Source organism: Rissa tridactyla, chromosome 2 (genome assembly GCF_028500815.1).
Source record: "Rissa tridactyla isolate bRisTri1 chromosome 2, bRisTri1.patW.cur.20221130, whole genome shotgun sequence".
Classification (NCBI taxonomy): domain Eukaryota; kingdom Metazoa; phylum Chordata; class Aves; order Charadriiformes; family Laridae; genus Rissa; species Rissa tridactyla.
The window spans coordinates 157399754-157419172 of NC_071467.1; the positions used below are offsets into that span (position 1 = coordinate 157399754).

At 37.1% G+C, this 19419-nt stretch overlaps 1 protein-coding gene across 1 annotated transcript in view; it reads left to right on the forward strand.

Moving 5' to 3' along the window:
- The window catches only part of PTPRN2 (protein tyrosine phosphatase receptor type N2), a 663063-nt gene that overhangs the window by 284863 nt on the left and 358781 nt on the right, over positions 1-19419 (forward strand). The window contains exons 13-14 of the mRNA XM_054190602.1: positions 2581-2667; positions 18357-18436. Of these exons, the coding sequence (XP_054046577.1) occupies positions 2581-2667; positions 18357-18436 (167 nt within the window). The remainder of the gene's footprint in view (positions 1-2580; positions 2668-18356; positions 18437-19419) is intronic.

The window sequence follows — 19419 nt, forward strand, 5'->3', positions numbered from 1 at the left end:
TTGTCTTCTGGTAACAGTCCTTGTATAAACCTGAAATGAGATGGGTGATGTGGGTGCGCGGCACCGTTGCGATGTAGGCTAGTTTGTTTAACACTGTGCTGGTGGGAAGGGTGTGCTCTCTCTGTGTAAACAAAGCTAAAGGCAATCACTGTACAAGTGCAAATGATGCAACAATGAGCAATGCTAAACAAAAGCAAAGCAGAAGTAGAGCGTGGAAAATGACATTCTGGCATTTTTAGAGAAAGGTTTTGAATATTCAACTCTCCTACAGTACAACTGTCACAAAACTCTTATAAACACTACTAGTATATATCAATGTTAAGAAGTTGGGAAATTTATATTGGATAATACCGCGATATAAATTAATCATTCTTAATGTGAATCCTCAAATGTGATAGTGTGATCAATGATAGTACTGGCACCAAAGAGTACTGCTTCTGCCCCTTTCCTGAGCTGTTATGAGTGACGATTTCTTAGCCTAACAAACTGCATGTGAGTTTGGGAACCTATGTGTTTTAATTTGGTATTGGATGAGAGTTATTAAGACTATTCTTGGATGTTCAGGCTTGCAAAAGAATGGCCTTAGAGACCATTTTCTCTCCCATTTTCTCTCCATCATTCAAATGCTCCGATTACATCCCCCACTGCAGTTACTACATTGGCTTGTAGCGGCATACCTTGTTTTTGAAGTTGGGGAATGCTTTTTTGAGGGCAGGAGGGGTAAGCAGGGAGTAGGAGGTTGAGCTTTTACAAATGAGACTCCCTTGGTTAAAAAAATGACACCAATGTATGCAGCAGACTTTGCCTGCGCCACTGCATAGACTTGCTATTACAGTAAAAGCCCACTTACTGACACCGATCATTTCCATAAAATTTAAGCCAACATCTTTGGGAGAAAAGATTTAATTAACACATAAGTCCCTGAGTCACTATGACAATCTGCTTTCATAGTGATGGGAATAATCACGTTTCTACCCGCTGTCAGTCCTTGAAATATAGGGGTTTTATGAATAATCTATAGTACATTTTTTTTCCTTACAGAAACAATCAGATTCTTTTGTTACTTTCACACAAGAACATTTCTGTCTTAGACATCTAGAAAAACTCTAAATTTATCTGGTGCCTTGAGGGGGTACCTCTGCTTGTGTGACAGGAGTTCTCTTGAGCATTTTGGGTTAGTAGCATGAAGGGAGGCTGAGCAATTCCATCCTAACCAACATCCACATGAGACATCCCATTATTTAAATAGAGGTGCCCTTAGGGCAGTGTATGCAGAACCCAGTACAATAAATAAATAAATAAACAGTGCTCATTGTAGACAATAAATAAAATTGTGGCGATGATTACCATGATATAAAATTAGATTCAAAAACTTTCACTGTGAACCAGAAATAATAACCTAGGTACAGATGTTAGAAAAATCTTTTTCCCCCTTAGTCCGGTTGAAAAGATCATGTCTAACAGTACGCTCTTTTTTTGACACCTCCTTCTCCTACTTGTTCTAAATCCTCGAAGGAAAAAATACAGAACCTTTTTCCACTGGGTTAGTCTCATCAAAGTTGTTTCTTTTTTACCATGGCATAAGTTAGATAAGTATCAAGTTCGTAAGGTTTAGTTGTATGATCTTTGGGGCTTTAACAATGTTGAGAATAATTCTATAATTGCAATTTAGACAGAGAATGTTGTGTCTGTTGTTCTCACTGGACATTTCTATATCATTTCCTTATCTTTTTGCTTTCTTAATACTTTTGTATTTGGTTCCACAGTACTGAACAACAACTAAACGAGGTATGATCTGTATATTAGGGACAGAATGTTCTTAATGCATCTTTAGAGTCATAACAACTCTAATAACCCGAATTTTTTGCAAATACAAATTTTGCATCTAGATAAGTGCTTTTTTAAATGTTAGCAGTCCTCTTGTGTTAGGCTTGACTGCAACCTGTTTTCTAAATTAAAAAATGTAAATGTGGCATTGACAAAGGTTAAAAAGATTTAAAGCGGGTTCTGTCAGCAGTGCATACAGACACCAAACTAAATCCTATGTATCTAATCAGTGTCCTCTGGACTGTGTGCCTTACCCCATTGTTTACCCTCAAATCCATAATAATTTTGTATCCTTTCACTGGGCGAAGATTCATTTTAAAAACTAATGAATTTAAAAATATGCTTTTCCCTTGTCCATTTGATACTGAGCCTGCAATTTGACTTTCATTGTTTGTTTCCCTCCTTGTCTCGTCAATCCTTTTCTCTCTTTCTGTCCTTTTACTTTATTACATTTTTTATTGAGGACCGAGATGAACTGGTTGCTGCATCATGGGCCCATTACACTTCCTAACAATTCCATTTACACCTTATTGTTTGTCTTATTGCTGGAAAATTCAGGTGATTCATCATGCCTGAAGAAGCACCTGATCCCAATTCCCTTGATATCACGATCACTATGTGACAGGAATACAGTTAGTGGTGGCTTTCAGACTCTAAGAGGCCAAGGTGATAACTCTTTTGGGACTTTTAGCCTCTCAAGTATTGATGAGTTCCATTTTCGTAATGCTCTGTTTTCTTGCTCCCTTTCAACAGCCCCCTGAGTGTGGAAAAGGGCTTGGAGTTAATAAAGGAAGTGGCAGATCTCCTGAAGCTGCAGATGAGTGCCTTCGACGATGTCAAGTACGTACACGGAATTCGCCCCTTTTTATTTTATTGGATTTCTCATTATTTTTGAATAGTTTGTCTTACAAGGAAATATCTGTTCTTTAATGCCAACATTAATGAGAGCGTGCGGGAGGCAAAAAAAAAAGAATATCGTGGTGATCTTTATAACGTTCCCTCCACACACGAACAAATTATTTTGAAAAAAATTATAAAGACTGGAAGTTTGCTATGCTTCTGTATGGAAAGGTAGCCTGTTCAAAGTGCTGTAAAAATATTATCAACCTTGTTTAACAGTTTCTAGGTAAGGAAAGTCTTTTTAAGGGTCATTATACCCAGCATTGCTGAGGGGGAAAATGACATCAGAGATGGATAAGAACTTGGGTCCCTGGCTTTGAGTCTGGCACATGGCACACTAGGTCATGCTGCTTGGTCAACTACTCATTTAACAAGTCACAGGGAGTTCAGCTATGTTGAGCTACTGGTTTTCTTCATATGATTCATACTGATGACTGCTCTGCATGTTAATCTCCTGAACTAGGTGGTTATGATTTGCCAAGTCCAGTAAAAATTTTTAGATTGAGGATTTTCTGAAGTCACTTTGGCAGGATCATTTCCTTCACAAAACTTAACTATTTCATGAAACAGAGAATAAAAATAGTTTGATAGAAAAGTAATGGAAAAGAAGGGTCAGCTGTGGGAGGGTTTTGACAGCTTGCTGGAAAGAAGTCACATCGTGGTGTGCAGAAAATAACTGATGTCTGGGTAGCATCCAGTTCCTGCCTATGTTTCAGAGGGTTTGGGGATGCTTGTTTTGGCCCACGAGTCAGGTTGCTGAAGTGCAGCATCTTTCTCAGCCTCACTTGTACCGCCGTCAGCTTTTCTTTTACCTTCCATTCCAGTGAATGTAATTCATCATTTAATACTGTGTTTTAAGCCATAGTCTGAAGATGTTTCACCTCCAGTGGAAGTGTTTATATTATTTGGAAAAAAAATGGTACCCCTTTTATTGCTGTATATGTAGGGAGAAATACACTACTGGTGAGAAAATCTTTTTAGAAATCTGATAAATACCAGACATATTGGCTTTAGTTGTTTATAAGGAGAATATTCCCCTGTTTTGTTTGCTAGAACAATTCTTTGCCTTGCTGCAAGTCTTTTTACTTGTATTTTATGAAATGTAGTTCATATGAAAACTTAGTTTTGAAATTACAAAAAATTACAGTATTATGTGGTCTTCCTTGCAAAGAGAACTTGCAACCTTGACTTTGAATACTAGCAGATAAAGTCTGATGCATATTTAAAGGGGTAATCCCATGGAACAATTTCTCTGCTGGAATCAACGGGTTCTGCTTCATTAACTTCATGCATTTACAGTACAAGAGCACTTTCACCTACCTTTCTAATTGTTAGCATAAACCCTTTTGGTTATTTTTTATCATTTGATAAATCACAACAACGTTGCTATTGGCAGGCTGTAGATTCATTCTCTAGTGAAAAATATGCCTCCAGTGATATAGCTAGCTATGAACAACCTTTTTTTTTTTTTTAATGTGTGACATTAGGGAAGCTGGTTATTTTGTGTCCATTAATATGCAGTCATACGACTGTACTGAAAGTACTTGTATTGTATGGTCAGTATATTAAAAGTGTGGTTTGAATGACGGTAACTCCAAACGGGACCAAGTATTCTGTCTATCAACACACACACAGTCTTTTCCTTTCTAAAATGTCCATAAATCTGGGAAAGATTATCTCAAGTTAGTGAAGAATTCATCCATAATAATTTCTCTTTACTCAAGAAAATGAGATGCTTTGACTCGCGTTAAACCCATGAAATGCTGAAGAAGTGCGGGCTGGCCAGTAGATGTAGCAGGAGTAGAGGCTTTAGAACAAGGCCTCTCCAAGCAGAGAATTGACGCTTTTTGGATTTGTTCTTTTGTCATCACTGCATAGCCATCGCTGGAAAACTATGAATTTGAAGGCTCTGGTTATCTTCTGAGTGGCATCATGGAGAGGGGTTTCAGGAAGGACTTGATATCATGGTTATTCCCAATCCACCTTTGCCATACCAAAGAGTGAGAATGAGTCCTCTCGGGAAATATGCTTTTTACTTGGCCTAAGGCACTATAGGGATTTAAATTATTTTAGTTTACTGGCAACTAAAAGTACTCTTTTTCTTAGGGATTCATTTTTTTAAAAAGTCTACTTTGAAGTCTGACCTGAGTGTTATGTCGGTGTAAAATTCTCAAGTCTTTCTTTTCCCCCCAAGAACTCTGATTGGTAAGAAAATAACAGTGTAGACCTGAATTTTTTGGACTATTGGAAAGATTTCAGGGTAAAGACATCTTAATGAGAATCACGGGGTTAATTTGGGAGTATAGACAAAGCCATCACATTCAATAGGAATCGTGTAAGAAGAACTGAGGAGACAGGGTGAGTGATGAGTTCTTCTAAAGTTCTTTAAATTCTCAATTTAGAGTTTCTTGTCCTTTTCTCTAAAAAAAAAAAAACACTTTTAAAGGGACTGCTTCACAAATACGTTACTACCTTTAGTTAGTTTTGTCTGCAAATGTCTTTCGTTCTTCCCTATATTTTTAGGATTTTTCCTGTGCTTTGGTAAGTGTACAGTTGCTTTTGCCGTGGATTCCTACCAATTTCTGTGCTAGTTCTTGATTAGTTGATGCATGGTAGTAATCAGCTTATCTTTTCTTCTCTTGTTCACAATCCTGCCAACTTTAACCGATGGCTTCAATTCACAGTATAGCCTCAGGCCTGGCTCCCGGAGCGTTCAGTCCACTTCTACAGTTGGTTTGTTGTCAAGTTTGCATTGACATAAACTTTGCTCACCCTGTGAAGCAGATAAGTGGGAATAGATTTGGGGAATTCATAATTAGAAATATTTCAGCGTTGAAGAAACGATCCAACATGTTAGCTGTCACTTTTGGATACAGCCTGAATCTTTATGGAAGTAATAGTTATGCTTAATATGTTTTGTTAATGATTATGTAGCTGTCAAATAAATTCCATTATTTCTTATTACATCATTAGAGACCATTAAAAGGATATTAGCATGCTGATGTAATTATGCAAGCAGACGTAAAATGACTATAGTTATGATTTTATAATCTAATTATGGGTGTCCAATGCCCCTGGTGATTGATTGTTGGGCTAGTATCATGGATTGAAGTCAGATGGGTAGTAGTGTTAGGAGGGTTTGTATTTATTTAAAAAAAATAATAACTTTACCACTCTACAATCTACAACATTGGCCTTCTTCATGTAATTACAGTTCTTCACACATTATAGAGTAAACTTATAAATGAGAGAGGTTATCAAGAAACATCCAAATATAATAAGAATACTAAAATCTGTAAGCTCAACCGTGAAGGTAGTGGAAAGGACACTCAGAACCTATAGTCAAAGCGACTGAATTAGAACATACATAACTTCTTTAGTTTCTGATGAGAATATGAATTATTTCTGAATTTTTATTTAATGTTCTCATACCTGGGGTATCTACTGAGAACATTGTTAAGGGAGGTTTTCAACTCTAAGCTTAGCTGAATATCTTTCCGTGGAGAGAAAATGAATTAGTCTGATTTCATAGTATTCCAGACCGCATATCCTACCATACTAGGACTCCAGTTCAGAGTGAGATTTTCAACTGAACATTATATTCTCTGATGGATGCTGCAGTAGCACTGATTTTATTTCTTTTCCTTCTTATTCCTCTCTTTAGTCTTATATGATTTTCCCTATTGCCATTGAAGATCCCTCGCTCTAGGTGTTTCTTTTTCCCCTGTTTTTTTTCTACCTCTTTGGCTCCCTCCACCCATTCATCTTAGCGGGCATCTTTGTCATTTTTGCCGTCTAACATACCTAAACTCAGTACTCAAAGAAATGTCCTTTCAGGAGACATGATTACTTGACCAACAAGCATGCCCATTTACATATCTAGTTTTTCAGTGGAAAACCCATAGCAGAGCACTCTATATTCCATACAATAACATTAGCCTCTCTTTGATGCTTGTGTAATTGCCTATATAAGCACATAATCAATATATATACATATAATGTTGGGGATGAACAGGATACTTATGCTAAATTTCAAATGCTAATAAAAATAGATTTTTCAGGTTGAAAAAGCTGATTCTGGTTATTGAATATAATGTCCTGGATTGCAAAGCCATAAAACTTAACCAATATTCCCCTGTCATCTAAAGTTGGTTGCATCTATATTGTACATCCAAAGCTAACTTAAAAGACCAAATCACTGATGTTTCAGAGTCTAAAACTCAAACTGCCAGGCCTTGGGTTTGCTGTTCAGCTTTCACCTGACCACTCTCTATACCCACACTAAGATTAGAGGTGAATTCCATGTTTTACTTGAATAGTTTATTATACGAAAAATGAAAATTCAGGTTAACTGAAGGTATGTACAGAAACTGTATGGCAGCTTCAATTGAAAATTCCTGTCAAAATTTGTGGCAGCCACAGCAGTGTGGTTTGTTATTTTGAAATTAGAGTACTATAATTTTTAAATTCAAAGTAATGACCAGTTTCAAAATTTAACTATCTTATAACTGGCTTGTAAAGAAAATGCTTCTATTTTGGTGATAAGAATAAACAAAAAATTGATTTTGGACTGAACTTAAGCCATTATTTTCATTATTTTGTTTTGTTGTTCAGCTGACCAAAAAGTATCAGTCATTCTATAAAGACTAATTATGATATAGTCTTGAAATACTTGATCGTATCTATGTATTTTTCTACAGCCTTCTGTCTTATTCCATATGCAGGAAATAAAACGCTCAGTTAATGAGCAGCTCTTCAATGTTTCATTTTATTCTCATTGTTCAATGTATGGCTTCAGGATTTATTTATAACACATTATTCAAATCCTGCTTTGAGGTCAGAAAACCCATTTCCTCTTGTTTTGGTTTGTTTTGGTTTGGGTTTTTTTGTTTTGTTTTTTCTTTTTTTTTCCTATGGTGCTTTTCACTACACTATCAAAATTCTTGATGAACATGAATTGATATATTGAAGTCACATGAGACTGCGGTATTATTAGGACCACTCAGAGCTGGAGCTATGCATGAAGAGATTAACATCAAAGCACTCGCTAATGTGAGGTGTCCAGTCTGATGTCTCAGACTATAGCTTATTCAGCCTTTTCTGTAAAGATCTTCACTTATTGAGACAGCGATCCCACTGCTTTCAGTTGCCATTCTGAGTGCTCAGCAGCCCTAGAAGTCAGCTTTCAGTTTAGACAGTGACACTTGGTCTGTAAGAAAAATTACCTGAAATGACTTGGCTTCAAATGAACTGAGTCTGAATCTGAATCTGAGGCAGAACCGGATGGTACCAGAAGAACTCAAAGTAATGGTAGGACCTTTACATCTTCATAGTTCCATGCCTTATTTGCAACATACTTCCTGCAGTCTGACAAAAATAAGTTGAGGCCCTTGAAAATATTGGTCTTTTCTACCACTTGACCACTGTTCATCTGTGGATGTCAGGGATCCTATTGAAAAACACTTTGCAAAGAAAGACTGTCTAGCTAGATACGAAGTAAATCAAGATTGATTTTTCCTATTATACTGTAGTATGTCCTTAGTGTCAACTATGTTTTTTACATATTTTTATGTAAACAGTGATCTAACAAAAGCTTGGATTTGGAATTTTATAATGAGGACAGCTACAAGCACATTCTTGCCATACTTCAAATCTCTGTTTTCAAGTAGTGGGGTTAGAGACACTTTCCACATCCTTTTCAAAGAAAAGTCCTTACACGACCAAACAATACCTATCATTATCCTTAGTCTTAGGAAGGGCTGAAATGGTTGGGCTGGAATAAATGCAATTTGAAAAGCCAGCCAACCATCCCAGTGAAAAGAGCTTGAACTGAAGATGTCTGAAAATCAAACCAAGTGGTGAAAGTTTGGAGAAGCTTTAAATGTGTTCAAATCGGAAGTGTTGGGCAGGCAGAGCGATGAGTGGAGCTCCCAGCCTCACCTATTATGAACATGTGCATTGGCTGTAGTGTCCTAATCATGCTATATAGGTTTTGTTCATTGTTTGTCGTGTTATTTTTCTAACAGTTGAAAAACTCAATCAGCCAGTTAATCATATTCAGTCATCCAGAACCTAAACACTGGAACAGTACTTGGTATTTTCACTTCATCATGCTGATGGATTATGACATGTGGTATATGTATGCTCTAAATGTGAACATCTCAGGAAATTATTGGTAGCTTGAGAGGCAGGATAGTGTGAGGGAGGATTATTTAATCACAGCACTAGTGGGACAGGTAGCACAGTGTCTTGTTAGGTTTGTATCTGCAAGCTTCCCTCTACTGTACAGGTTCTCCATGATTCCTTTCTCCTTGACTCAGTGTGGTTAATCTTCTCTTGTGTTTTATGTTGGACACCAGTGGATGAATATTCTTCCAAAATTTTTTTCTAGATTGGCAGGTTCTGGATTCTGCCATCTATGCTATTTAGGTTTACTGAGAGGAATGTTCTAATATTGTGCTTATGAAAAAACATGTAGTCCATCCTGCTCCCCTTAAGGTGCTGTCTTATAAACTATCAATAATTTCAATTTTTATTTCCATTCCGTTTATTGTCCAGAAATTAAGCAACATTTTTATTTCAATTTGAACTGTGCCATGCTTGGTCCCAATAAAAAAGACATAACTTTCAAAAAAGTTGAGCAATATTTGTCATCTGTTCTTTGATTTTAAATAGCAAACCAACAGACTAAAGCTATTTGGCATAATCTTGTTTAAAATGTTATAAAAGCATAACTCAGAAATAATGGAACCACTTTTATTCAAACTTGACTCCTTCCACAGATTTAATGAATCTGGAAAACATTGTTTGAAAAATGCACTGCTGTAACTCATTGCATGCAGGCTTTTATAAGAAATTACATTGTGTTTTCTGGTACATATTGTCTTATTTGACAACTAATTTATAATATAAAGATACATCAATTTTTAAAGGAATCAGGATAAGGAAACAAAAATAAGGTGGGAGTTTCAACTGTGCATTCCTTTACTTAAAAATGAGTGATTTCTCAACCTTAGCATTACATTAGTCTTGTGGCTTTTTCCCCTGAGGTACAATATATTTTTTGTGCTTTTCTTTAATAAATGTGCATATAACCAAGATCATTTTGCCTTCTCCACTGTAACTTTCCTGCTAGAAAAATATAAAAATACATTAAAATAACAAGAAGGATTTTGGCCTGCAGCGTTTTATGAATTCTAGGTGACAAAACAGAAAGACCGTAAAAATCTAGGGAGACTTTTATAAATAAAAATGTACGAAGTTTGTCTTTCCATTACAACATTTCATCTCATTAAATCAGAGGATTTTCACCTTTGTAGTCAAAGGCAGAATGAAATCCAGTGTTATAGATGCATTTCCGTGTACTCATAGGTCCCTACTCAAGAGAAGGGTTTTACAGATAAGTGAGCTTCTGAAGTTCATCTATTTTTAACTTCATACTTCCCTACTACTCATGCCTCTGTGTTTCTGAGAATGCCATCACATTCATTTTTTAATAAAATTAAAGTTCATAACATTATAGGGTAGGCAGGATACACCCCTTTGTTTCAAGCAAGTCACTGAACATGCACCATTGCATTTTATTTATGTAACATTTCACATATTATTACCAGGTAATCATTTCCATTCTACAGATGGGTAAATTGAAACTCCAGACAGTTTGCCTGATTTTCCCTATGATGGTACAGAACTTGGTGACAGATATGAGAATAGAAACAGAGAACTGTGATTCTCACTCTTGAACTAAAGCTTGGTCCACAAATAGAATAACAAATATTAGAAATGTAAAAAGATTATAATGTAGAGATCAGTATAAAAGAATAGTCCCTTATAAGAAATATACAAAATTAATCCTATGTCTATGTCTTTCTTGATCCTCCAGCCCTTGCTTAACTGATTCTCCTAGTTAAACAAACTCACACTTTTTTTCTTTCTTTGTCCCCTGGATGGACGGACGGATGGATTGCATGAATATTGCAGACCTGCTGACCCAGCTGCAAAAGATAAATAATTCTTCTTCACGTTTTTTTTTTACACCTTAGCCAGTAAATATTGCATATCCAAGCCTGAGCTGCACCACAAGTTGCCTGGGCAAGGGTTTGTATTAGGAGCCCTAAAGGCAGCCAGAGCAAATACACATCTGTAGGTGCGACCGAAAGAGCCCAATAAATTCCGCTTGCAATGCCTCTTGTCTCCCTCACAGCTGTCAGGGGAAGCTCAAGAACAAATCTTCTAGTTGTTCTCCTCAGAGCTAAAGGAGAAGCCAACAGGTTCTTAAGATGGCAAGAGGAAGGGCTCTGATTGTAGCATTCAGAGTTTTGGAGCTTTATAAGTTGAGGCTGTAGCAAAGTTTGGGTTTTGGGTCTTTGGTTGTGCTGCCTAATCCTGATCAAAGAAATTGTGTCCTGTCTGGCTCCTACCAAAGCTATGAGCATGCTCAACCTTTACCTCTGCAAAAGTCCAAACACGTGAGTCATGCTCTTCATTAATTATTAGAAATCACTTGTGCAAGCCGAGCGTAAGGTGACTATCAGCCCAGTAGACAAATTTTACACGTGGTTTCAACAGACTCCATTAACAACACAGGTGTGCAGAGGGTAAGTAAGCCTGAAGTCAGTAAAAAGCATTGAATGCTTACTGGCTAAAAATTGTCTGCTGTTTGTGTACCAGGCAGACTACTGAAAGTTATAAAGAACAATGGAAATATAAATAGAATACAATAATCTTTTTTTTTTTTTTTAATTACCTAACTTTTTCATCCTTTAGTTTAATCTTTGGGGAGTGAAAGAAAAATCGCTGTACATTTAAGCAGCATTTTGAGACCATTTTCCCACTCTCTCAGGGTCCAAACACTTTTGCTGTAAAAAATTACAGCACTTGTATGGTTTGTTCTTTCAAATACTGTAATTAAGAACCTTATTTGCATGGCAGGCAAAGCTGGCAACTTTCATGTACTCAGGATGGTGAAAATGTCAAGTTTCATGGCCTGTGACAGATTAATAGAAAAATTATTTTAAAACTCTGCAAATTATTCATAGATATTGAGTAATCATCAGAAGTTGCATTTTGTGAAGAATAAAAATAGGACAAACAGAGTGTAGCATCAATCTCTAAATTGAGCGTTGTCTGTTTTTTAAATCATTTAAATTGTAGGCTTAGCAAAATAATCTTCACCTGAGATGAAGTGAGTTGTAAAATCTTTAAAATACTCTTTCATTGCCTCGTGCACTGTAAATTAGTATCAATGTGCTTAGCACAGTTTTGATGCATATAGATTAAATGATTAATACAAAATTAATGACTAACGTAAAATAATTACAAGTCCATCGTTTAGCATCGGTTGGCATCAGAACCCCACCAAACACGGGCTGCTGTTGTTGGAAGGCATCCTGGTCTGGACCCGACACCCCTTTTCTGTGACTTTACTCTTGCAACGATTCTGACTGTAGTGTGTCAGTCAGGATACATTCCATTATGGGGACACCTTGTAGTGCCCTTTGCCCTCCCCTTGAAACGATGCTCCATGAAGTCACCCTGCAGCACTGATCCTTTTGAGGGGAGAGAATGGGGCACTACAAAGTGTCCAAATAATGACTGGGTTTGTGGAGGCTGCAGATGCAGCTTGCAGAGGTACGTCTGAGCTACAACCATCAAATCCAGACCGAAGTTTTGTTTCCATGTAGTTACATTTGCAAGATGGGATTGCTCTGAAACAGCCAGTCTATCTAATCTTTGTGGTCTAACCTGCTACGCCTCACCCAGCTGCACGGTGTAAACCTCTCTAATGAAATGCAAGTGGTGATAGAAAATCAAGCACTAACTGGTGAGCGCCGCAATTAATGTCTTTCCCTTAGCAGGGGTTTTGCTTTTTCATCTTTAGTACTCGGTCATTGTCAGACATAAGGTGTGATACAACAAATCTTTAACTTTCTCTCTCCATGCTTGCTGTATCATTATTACAGGACCACATTTCTGTAGACAATGTTGCAAATAAACAGTTCATGTTAAGTGTATATAAAGGATATAAATCAGAATAGACAATATATTTTTGGCTGTATGGCAGCATGTTGTGCAACACTGTGTGTCATTCTGCAGTTTAAGGAGCACGTTAAGAGTTTCCAGAGAAGGGCTCAAGAAGATCAATTTGCTAAAACAGAAAAAGATTTTTTAATTGATCACTGGCTGTAAATACGTACATGTCAATAGAAATGTGAGAATACATACAGCTGTACATTGATATTTTTTCAGTCCAGGTGCAAAATGAAGCAAACCTTTGAACAGTAAAGATATTAAAGAGTGATAGATGTGTGCCTTTTTAGTATTAAGTCTGGGTGATGATCAATATTCTCTACTCAACAGTTCAGGGAAGTTATTTTGTCGTAGGTCAACACAATACGTCCTTCACAGATTTCCTGAATCTTTGAAGTTTAGTCAGGTACCTGCTAATGTAATACAAATAGAGTATGACACGATGCTCCACAAAATAAATTTTGGTCAAAATTTCTAGTCAAAAATGTTGGTGAAACCTGAATCAAGTATCCAATGGATTTACGGCTGGTTTGGATAACAGAAGGAGCACACAATAGCCAGCGTACATAGCCACTTCTTAATCCATGTATGTATTATATGATGACGACCAGATGCAATTTTCTGCCTTTGCTTTGCTCTGTAAATCGTGTCGTACAAATGTACTGTATTGCAAAAATACCTCTTTTAGCCATGTGCGTTTTTCCATCAATTTGATTTGACGTGTTTATATACCAATATATATAATATATAACACATTGACATAAGTGTGAACATTTTAATTTTTCCAAAATTGAAAAGGTGAAAAGAAGGCTTCAGTGCAATGTAAACAATGGACATAAACTTCGAATTCCTAAACACAGTAAGCAAAGAAATGTGTACACATTGCAAGTCATTAGTTCAAGCCCACCAAACATTTCCTGAGACAATTACCTTCGCTGCTGTAAAATTTGCTCTGCGCAATCCTCTGGAGCATTACTAATTGCTTTTCTTAACCTCCAGAGATTAAAGGATTTTGAAATGAACATATAGACAAGTAGTGACTCTAATTTCAAATCTAAGCTTTATTAACGCAAGCTCTGTTTTATGAAATAGGGTCATTAAGAGAATGTTTAATGTCGGAAATACCCAATCCTAATCTCTTCATCTTCCTCCAGTCTTGAGAAATTGCACTCTGCCTGTAATTTTTAAAAATGCAGTGCCACCTCAACTCATTTCCATACAGCATCAGCTCTAAGTCTCATCTTCAAGAATACACATAACCATGTTGGCACTTGTTTCTCAAATCCTTTTCCACTAGGGGGTATGATAGACTGTGGCTGTATTTCACAGTAAACCTCCTGTATGATATTGTAATACTAAAGTATACACACATGAGGGAGAAGAACAGGCATGCAAAGATTGCTGCATAATTTATGGAGATTTAAATCCTGTCATTCATAAATATAATTATAACCTACGGCTTGAAAGTGATATGGACCTTGCCATATTGATCATGCTCCAGCTCGGTTTATTCAGATCATTCATTTGTTGACAGGCAAAATATGACAATGTTGTTAGTCAGTAAAACAATTAATGAAAGGAAATACTTCTATTTTACACAAAGAATATTGTTTGTTTCTGTACATGTGCACCCTCCCACCTTCAGATGGCAAATATCAACCCAAGGGGAGGGGATATTATTAAATCAGCAATCAACCTTCAAGTCATTTTGGTATAAACACTGTAATTATTTCATCTCTAGTAAACAGAATATAAGACAACAGCACATAAGGGTGACAATTTGCAATATGCTTTGAATGTCTTTGTTAAAAAAAAAACAACTATTATGGCTGAAGGCAATATTATTGAAATTAAAAAAAAAGCAGAAGTTGTGACAGCCAACAGAGAGGGTAATTAGTCAGTAAATTTCAAGTAATAAATTTAGCAGGTCATTGCAACAGACATTACATTTTGCGTGGGGAGAGGTCACTGTTTATTAGCCTTGAAGCCAGACCTGCTTACCTTTATTGAAAAAAACATCATAACAAAGTATTAGAAAAAAATGATAAGTGCAATTATAATAGTATAGTCCAGAGGCCTTCTAAAACTCACAGGCTTCTCTTATTTAGGTGGGTGTAAGTTCACTTGTGTCAGAAGAGTTAACTACAAATTTACATAGGTGTAATTGCGGTAAAATGAAGATTGGAGGGAAAAAACAGACAAAAAATCTGACATAAAATACTGTCTTTCTAGATTAAACGTGCTACTACCATACGTGTTTCATCTCGGTCGCAGCAGGCGCGTGTCTTAGATGTAGGTTACGTTTCAGCCTGGGCATTGTGGTTTACGTTTCTGATTGCTTTCGCCTCCAGAGCGCTGGCGTGATGCGACCCGCCAGGCAGGAGGGATGCCTCCGCTAACCGGCAGCACCCTCCTGCATCCGTGGGAAGGGTTTGTTTGCAATTCATCAGGTCATAAACAATCATGTGCACTCCAGTGAGCCTCCGTATTTAGAGTGAGGTAAAGACAATTGCCATTAATACTAGCTAGGCTTCAGAGGCTTTGACAGCCACACGAAAAAGCAGTCTCATCTATCTAATTTCAAGTTCCTGGTTAGGAAGGATCAGGGGTGCATTTTATACATCTTAGAACCTTTTCTCGGGCTGGTTGCCCTCTTGTTAAAAAGTCTTTTAAAAAATATTTTGTAGCCAAATAATTACTGGTTTTGTTTAAATGTTTTTGTCCAACACATAATGAACAGCGAGGAATTCCCCAAAGGGCATCTATTGTTATTGAAATGTTTATTTATTGAGTGCTTTTGCCAGAAGCCCCCCATGAGAAAAATCTCATTTTATGAGCTCCTGAAGCAGTCAGTTCCCAAAACATTGAGCAGAAATGTAATTTTGACCAAGTAATCTCAAGGTCTTTTGTTTGCTTTTAAATAAACAACAGAATAGCAATGTGCAAAAAGTTGTGACAAGAACTGCTTTATTTTCCTCGTTTTGTAAGTATTCCTAGTGAAGCTGTGCTTATGTGGTGCTCAGGTGATTCCTTATGTTCAAGCATTCAATTGCTTAAGTAAAGAAAAACAATATCCCACGTAGTAATATATGAATGGGTATTTTAAACAATTCTGAGATTTCTTCTTTCCTGCAAATGAACGGTGTTAACCAGATACCATCCCACTTGCATAAGGATTTTTTTTCCCCACCCTGTTTTTTTTCTCCGGGTTGTTTTTTTTTCCCCGCATTTTCTCATCAGCGGCGACGAGGAATGACGGTGCTTGTGGCAATGCCTGCATGGGCACGACTGGGATCCTGTCGTGTTCCCGGGTTATCCAGGTGGAGTCACTAGAGAATAGCGCCATGGTCCCTGCCGGGCTTCACTCTGAAATCCCTGCCTCTCCCTGCCTGGGCTGGATCACTGAAATGATCCAGTTTTAATATATATGATTTTAATGATGCCACGAAGTGCTTAGCTGCAGTGAGTGGGGCAGGACTGGGGGAGGCGGGGGAGGCAGAGAGCTCTGTGCCAGAGACAGCAGCAAAAAACTCAGGCAAGGGAAGGAGGGGAACAAACTTTCTATGTCTTTGCTGATAAAGCCGAAGCGTAACTACACTGTGTTTGAAAGTTTGCATTGGTTCCAGGCTCTCAGCTATAACGGTGTGCAGTGTCGATTTGGGAGGAATATCTACAGTTGGGCTTTTTCACCCTGTCCTTGTCACGGAACAGCTGCGTACTGCGTTGGTGCCTGCTTTTATTTAAAGCAGAGTGCTAATTATGCTGTAACTGCCTGAGCCGCCACGGCAGAATCATCGTGTCTCAGGCTGCCAATGCAGAAGGAAGGACTGTGCAAGGCAGTTGTATTCAGTGTATGGATGATATCATGAACCTCTCAGGTGCTTTTTACGGTTGATTGTCTCAGTCTCACTGACAGAATCAGGGAATGGTCTGAATTTTTGTATAGTAGTTATCTCAAATAACATATACTTTGCAGTATATATTATTGCAGAGTATTATAACCTGAAATATTATTTAAATGACGATGAGAAATGCTTTATAATTACCTAACATTATTAAAATACATTTCTTGCTCATTAATGATTTGACATCTGGAGTGTCCTTTAGCAATAAAATCTCTCTGTTTTCTTTTTCTCTCCCCCCCCCCCGCGACAGTATTTAGAGAAAAATGATTGATTAATGACAGTTCTTATTAACTCCAGAATTAAATGTGCACAGTGCATGCTTTGCTAGTAAAAGATAGAAAGGATGCTTCTTAGTCTTACTCCGATTCCCTTTGCGACCTCGAAACGCAGTCCTGTGGTTAATAATAGGTTTTATTCTTCCTGAAATGGAAAAAGTTTAAAGGTATTTCTGTCTAGGATATATGTGATGCAGTTAAGCACACTTCATTAAGTACTCTCCATTGTATGAATGCAAAATATTAACATGTTGGTAAAAGAATAATTTAATACCTCATTTCAAGCCCTGCAACAAAAATATTTTTCAAGTTATTTCTTTTATGCAGCAATTTTTCAGACTTCATTTTCTCATAAGCCACAGCTATAGGAGGTCAAAACACGTATGGTTCCAGCCATCATACTTCACCATTTAAGCAGGGTTTTTATTCATAGTATAAGTGTAATTCTTTTCCCTGATTATATGAAGAATAAAAACTTAGGAACTCACATAATACATAGTATGTAAGCAAACTTTTATAATGGTGTCAGTTTTTGTCTTTGTTTTCCATATGTATATGTACTTCAGCATACTTTTAAGGATACCCGAACTGAAATTTCTTTATTCTTTTCATCAGACGTGCCTGTAAGTTGGTTATTATTGGGATGGGTGGAGAATGAATGCAGAATGACATATATGGATTTATTTTCCTTTAAAATGATTTTTTTTTCTGAAATCATGTATACTTTTTCGTTCTTCATCTGGCTAATCAGTACCTTCCTCTGTAAATGCCTCATGGATTTTAATGCCGTAAAGGACTATCAGACTGCACCCAAAAGGGTCACCAGAGTCAATTATTTCCCTTCGTAAGTTATTCAAAGAGGTGATTACCTCTGTTGTTAAAAAATAAATACTTTGTGGTATCTTTCTGGTCAAAATCACTTATTGGATCGGATCTGTCCAAAATCTTTTCCCCACACATGTTCTTGCAGAACCTGATCAAGATAAATATTCTATTTTTATTTTGTTGTCCCTCTGACTTACAGTCGTGACAAGAAGACAAACCTTGTGTTGATGTTAGGCATATTAAATTTGAAACTACCTGTAATCTTCTTTGGGTGCTGATTTCCAGTGACGGTTTATTCTGTACTTGGGAGAATAACAATTTCAGTGCCTCCATTTTGCCATTTTCATAATAGGAATAGTATTTACAGGAGTGTTCTGAAGTTTAGTTAATGTCGTTGAAATTCTTTCAGACAGGCACAAGATACACAGAAGAAACCACAAGAGGTATAAAAATGTATGCAAATGTAGCTAATGAAGCAAAAGGAAGAGAGCTAAATGGTGTCTTAATAGTATCTCCTTAAAAACCTATTTTGATAAGCAATATTACGCCATGTCTCCTGATTATGAATCTTATGTTTTTTAATAATCTCTTCCAGCGTGCTGGGACCAGCTGTGACCTTCAGAGTGCACTCAAACCTCCAAAACATTTCAACTGCAGATGTTGCCAAAGCAGCAGGTAAGAGTCCTTGTCCTTCATTCCCAAACTGTGACCTCCCACGCGCCCTTTTAGCAGGCAGTAGCACTGCAAACAGCACAGAGACATCCCATCCTCCCAGAAGATTGACATTTAAGGAAAGAGACAGTCAAGAGGTGAGTGGCACATATGGGAAATAGAAGTGTAGTGCCTCTGAGTCAATTAAAACTGCCTGAGACTTCCTTGTTTGTCGATGAAATGGATTAAATAGAGACTTGTAGTCAAGGCCCAGCATGTGAAAAACTCTTCAGTGTTGTCATGAACTCATAAAAACAGACTGGTTATTTCTAAATGAGGATGTAATACCTTTGCTTTTCTGATACTTTTTTTCAGGGAACAAAAATGTTATTACATGTTAGCCTTAGTTTCTGGATCAATAGGTTGTAGAACTGTAGCTCTGTTGGTGTGTTGTTTAGGCAATTTCAATGACAAGTTAATCTTGGTAATAAACATTGCATTTCTGGAGCTAAGCTACTTCTGAATAAGTACCACTGTTCCAAGAAACCTGTTGGCTTCTTGTCAACTTGGCTAATAACTATTATGGAGTTGCTGACTGCAATAAATAATTTTGTCAAAGTAACTGAATTGGTAAGTGATTTGTTTCCAAATTACCCAGTTCACAGGTTTTAAAAATTATGAGTAAACAAGTTGCAATGTTTCTTGAAAGTAGAAACAAAAAAAAAATCCATGTAAATAAAACACCGGGAGCCCCAAACTGTCCATTAACTTCTCCTTTTGCTTCACTACGGATGAATTTAGTGATAGAAAGAACTGGGGTAGTTCCCATACCAGAGCTTTCCTTTGTGGAACCCGTTGGAGATGGGTCTTGTTAACTGATGATTAGAGAGTAGCCAATGGGATACCATTTTTCTTAGAAGGGTTTAACATGCCATAACGCCCTAGAGGCACACGGTCAAAATTAGGAAATTACAACAAAGTAATTATTGAATTATGGGACACCTCAA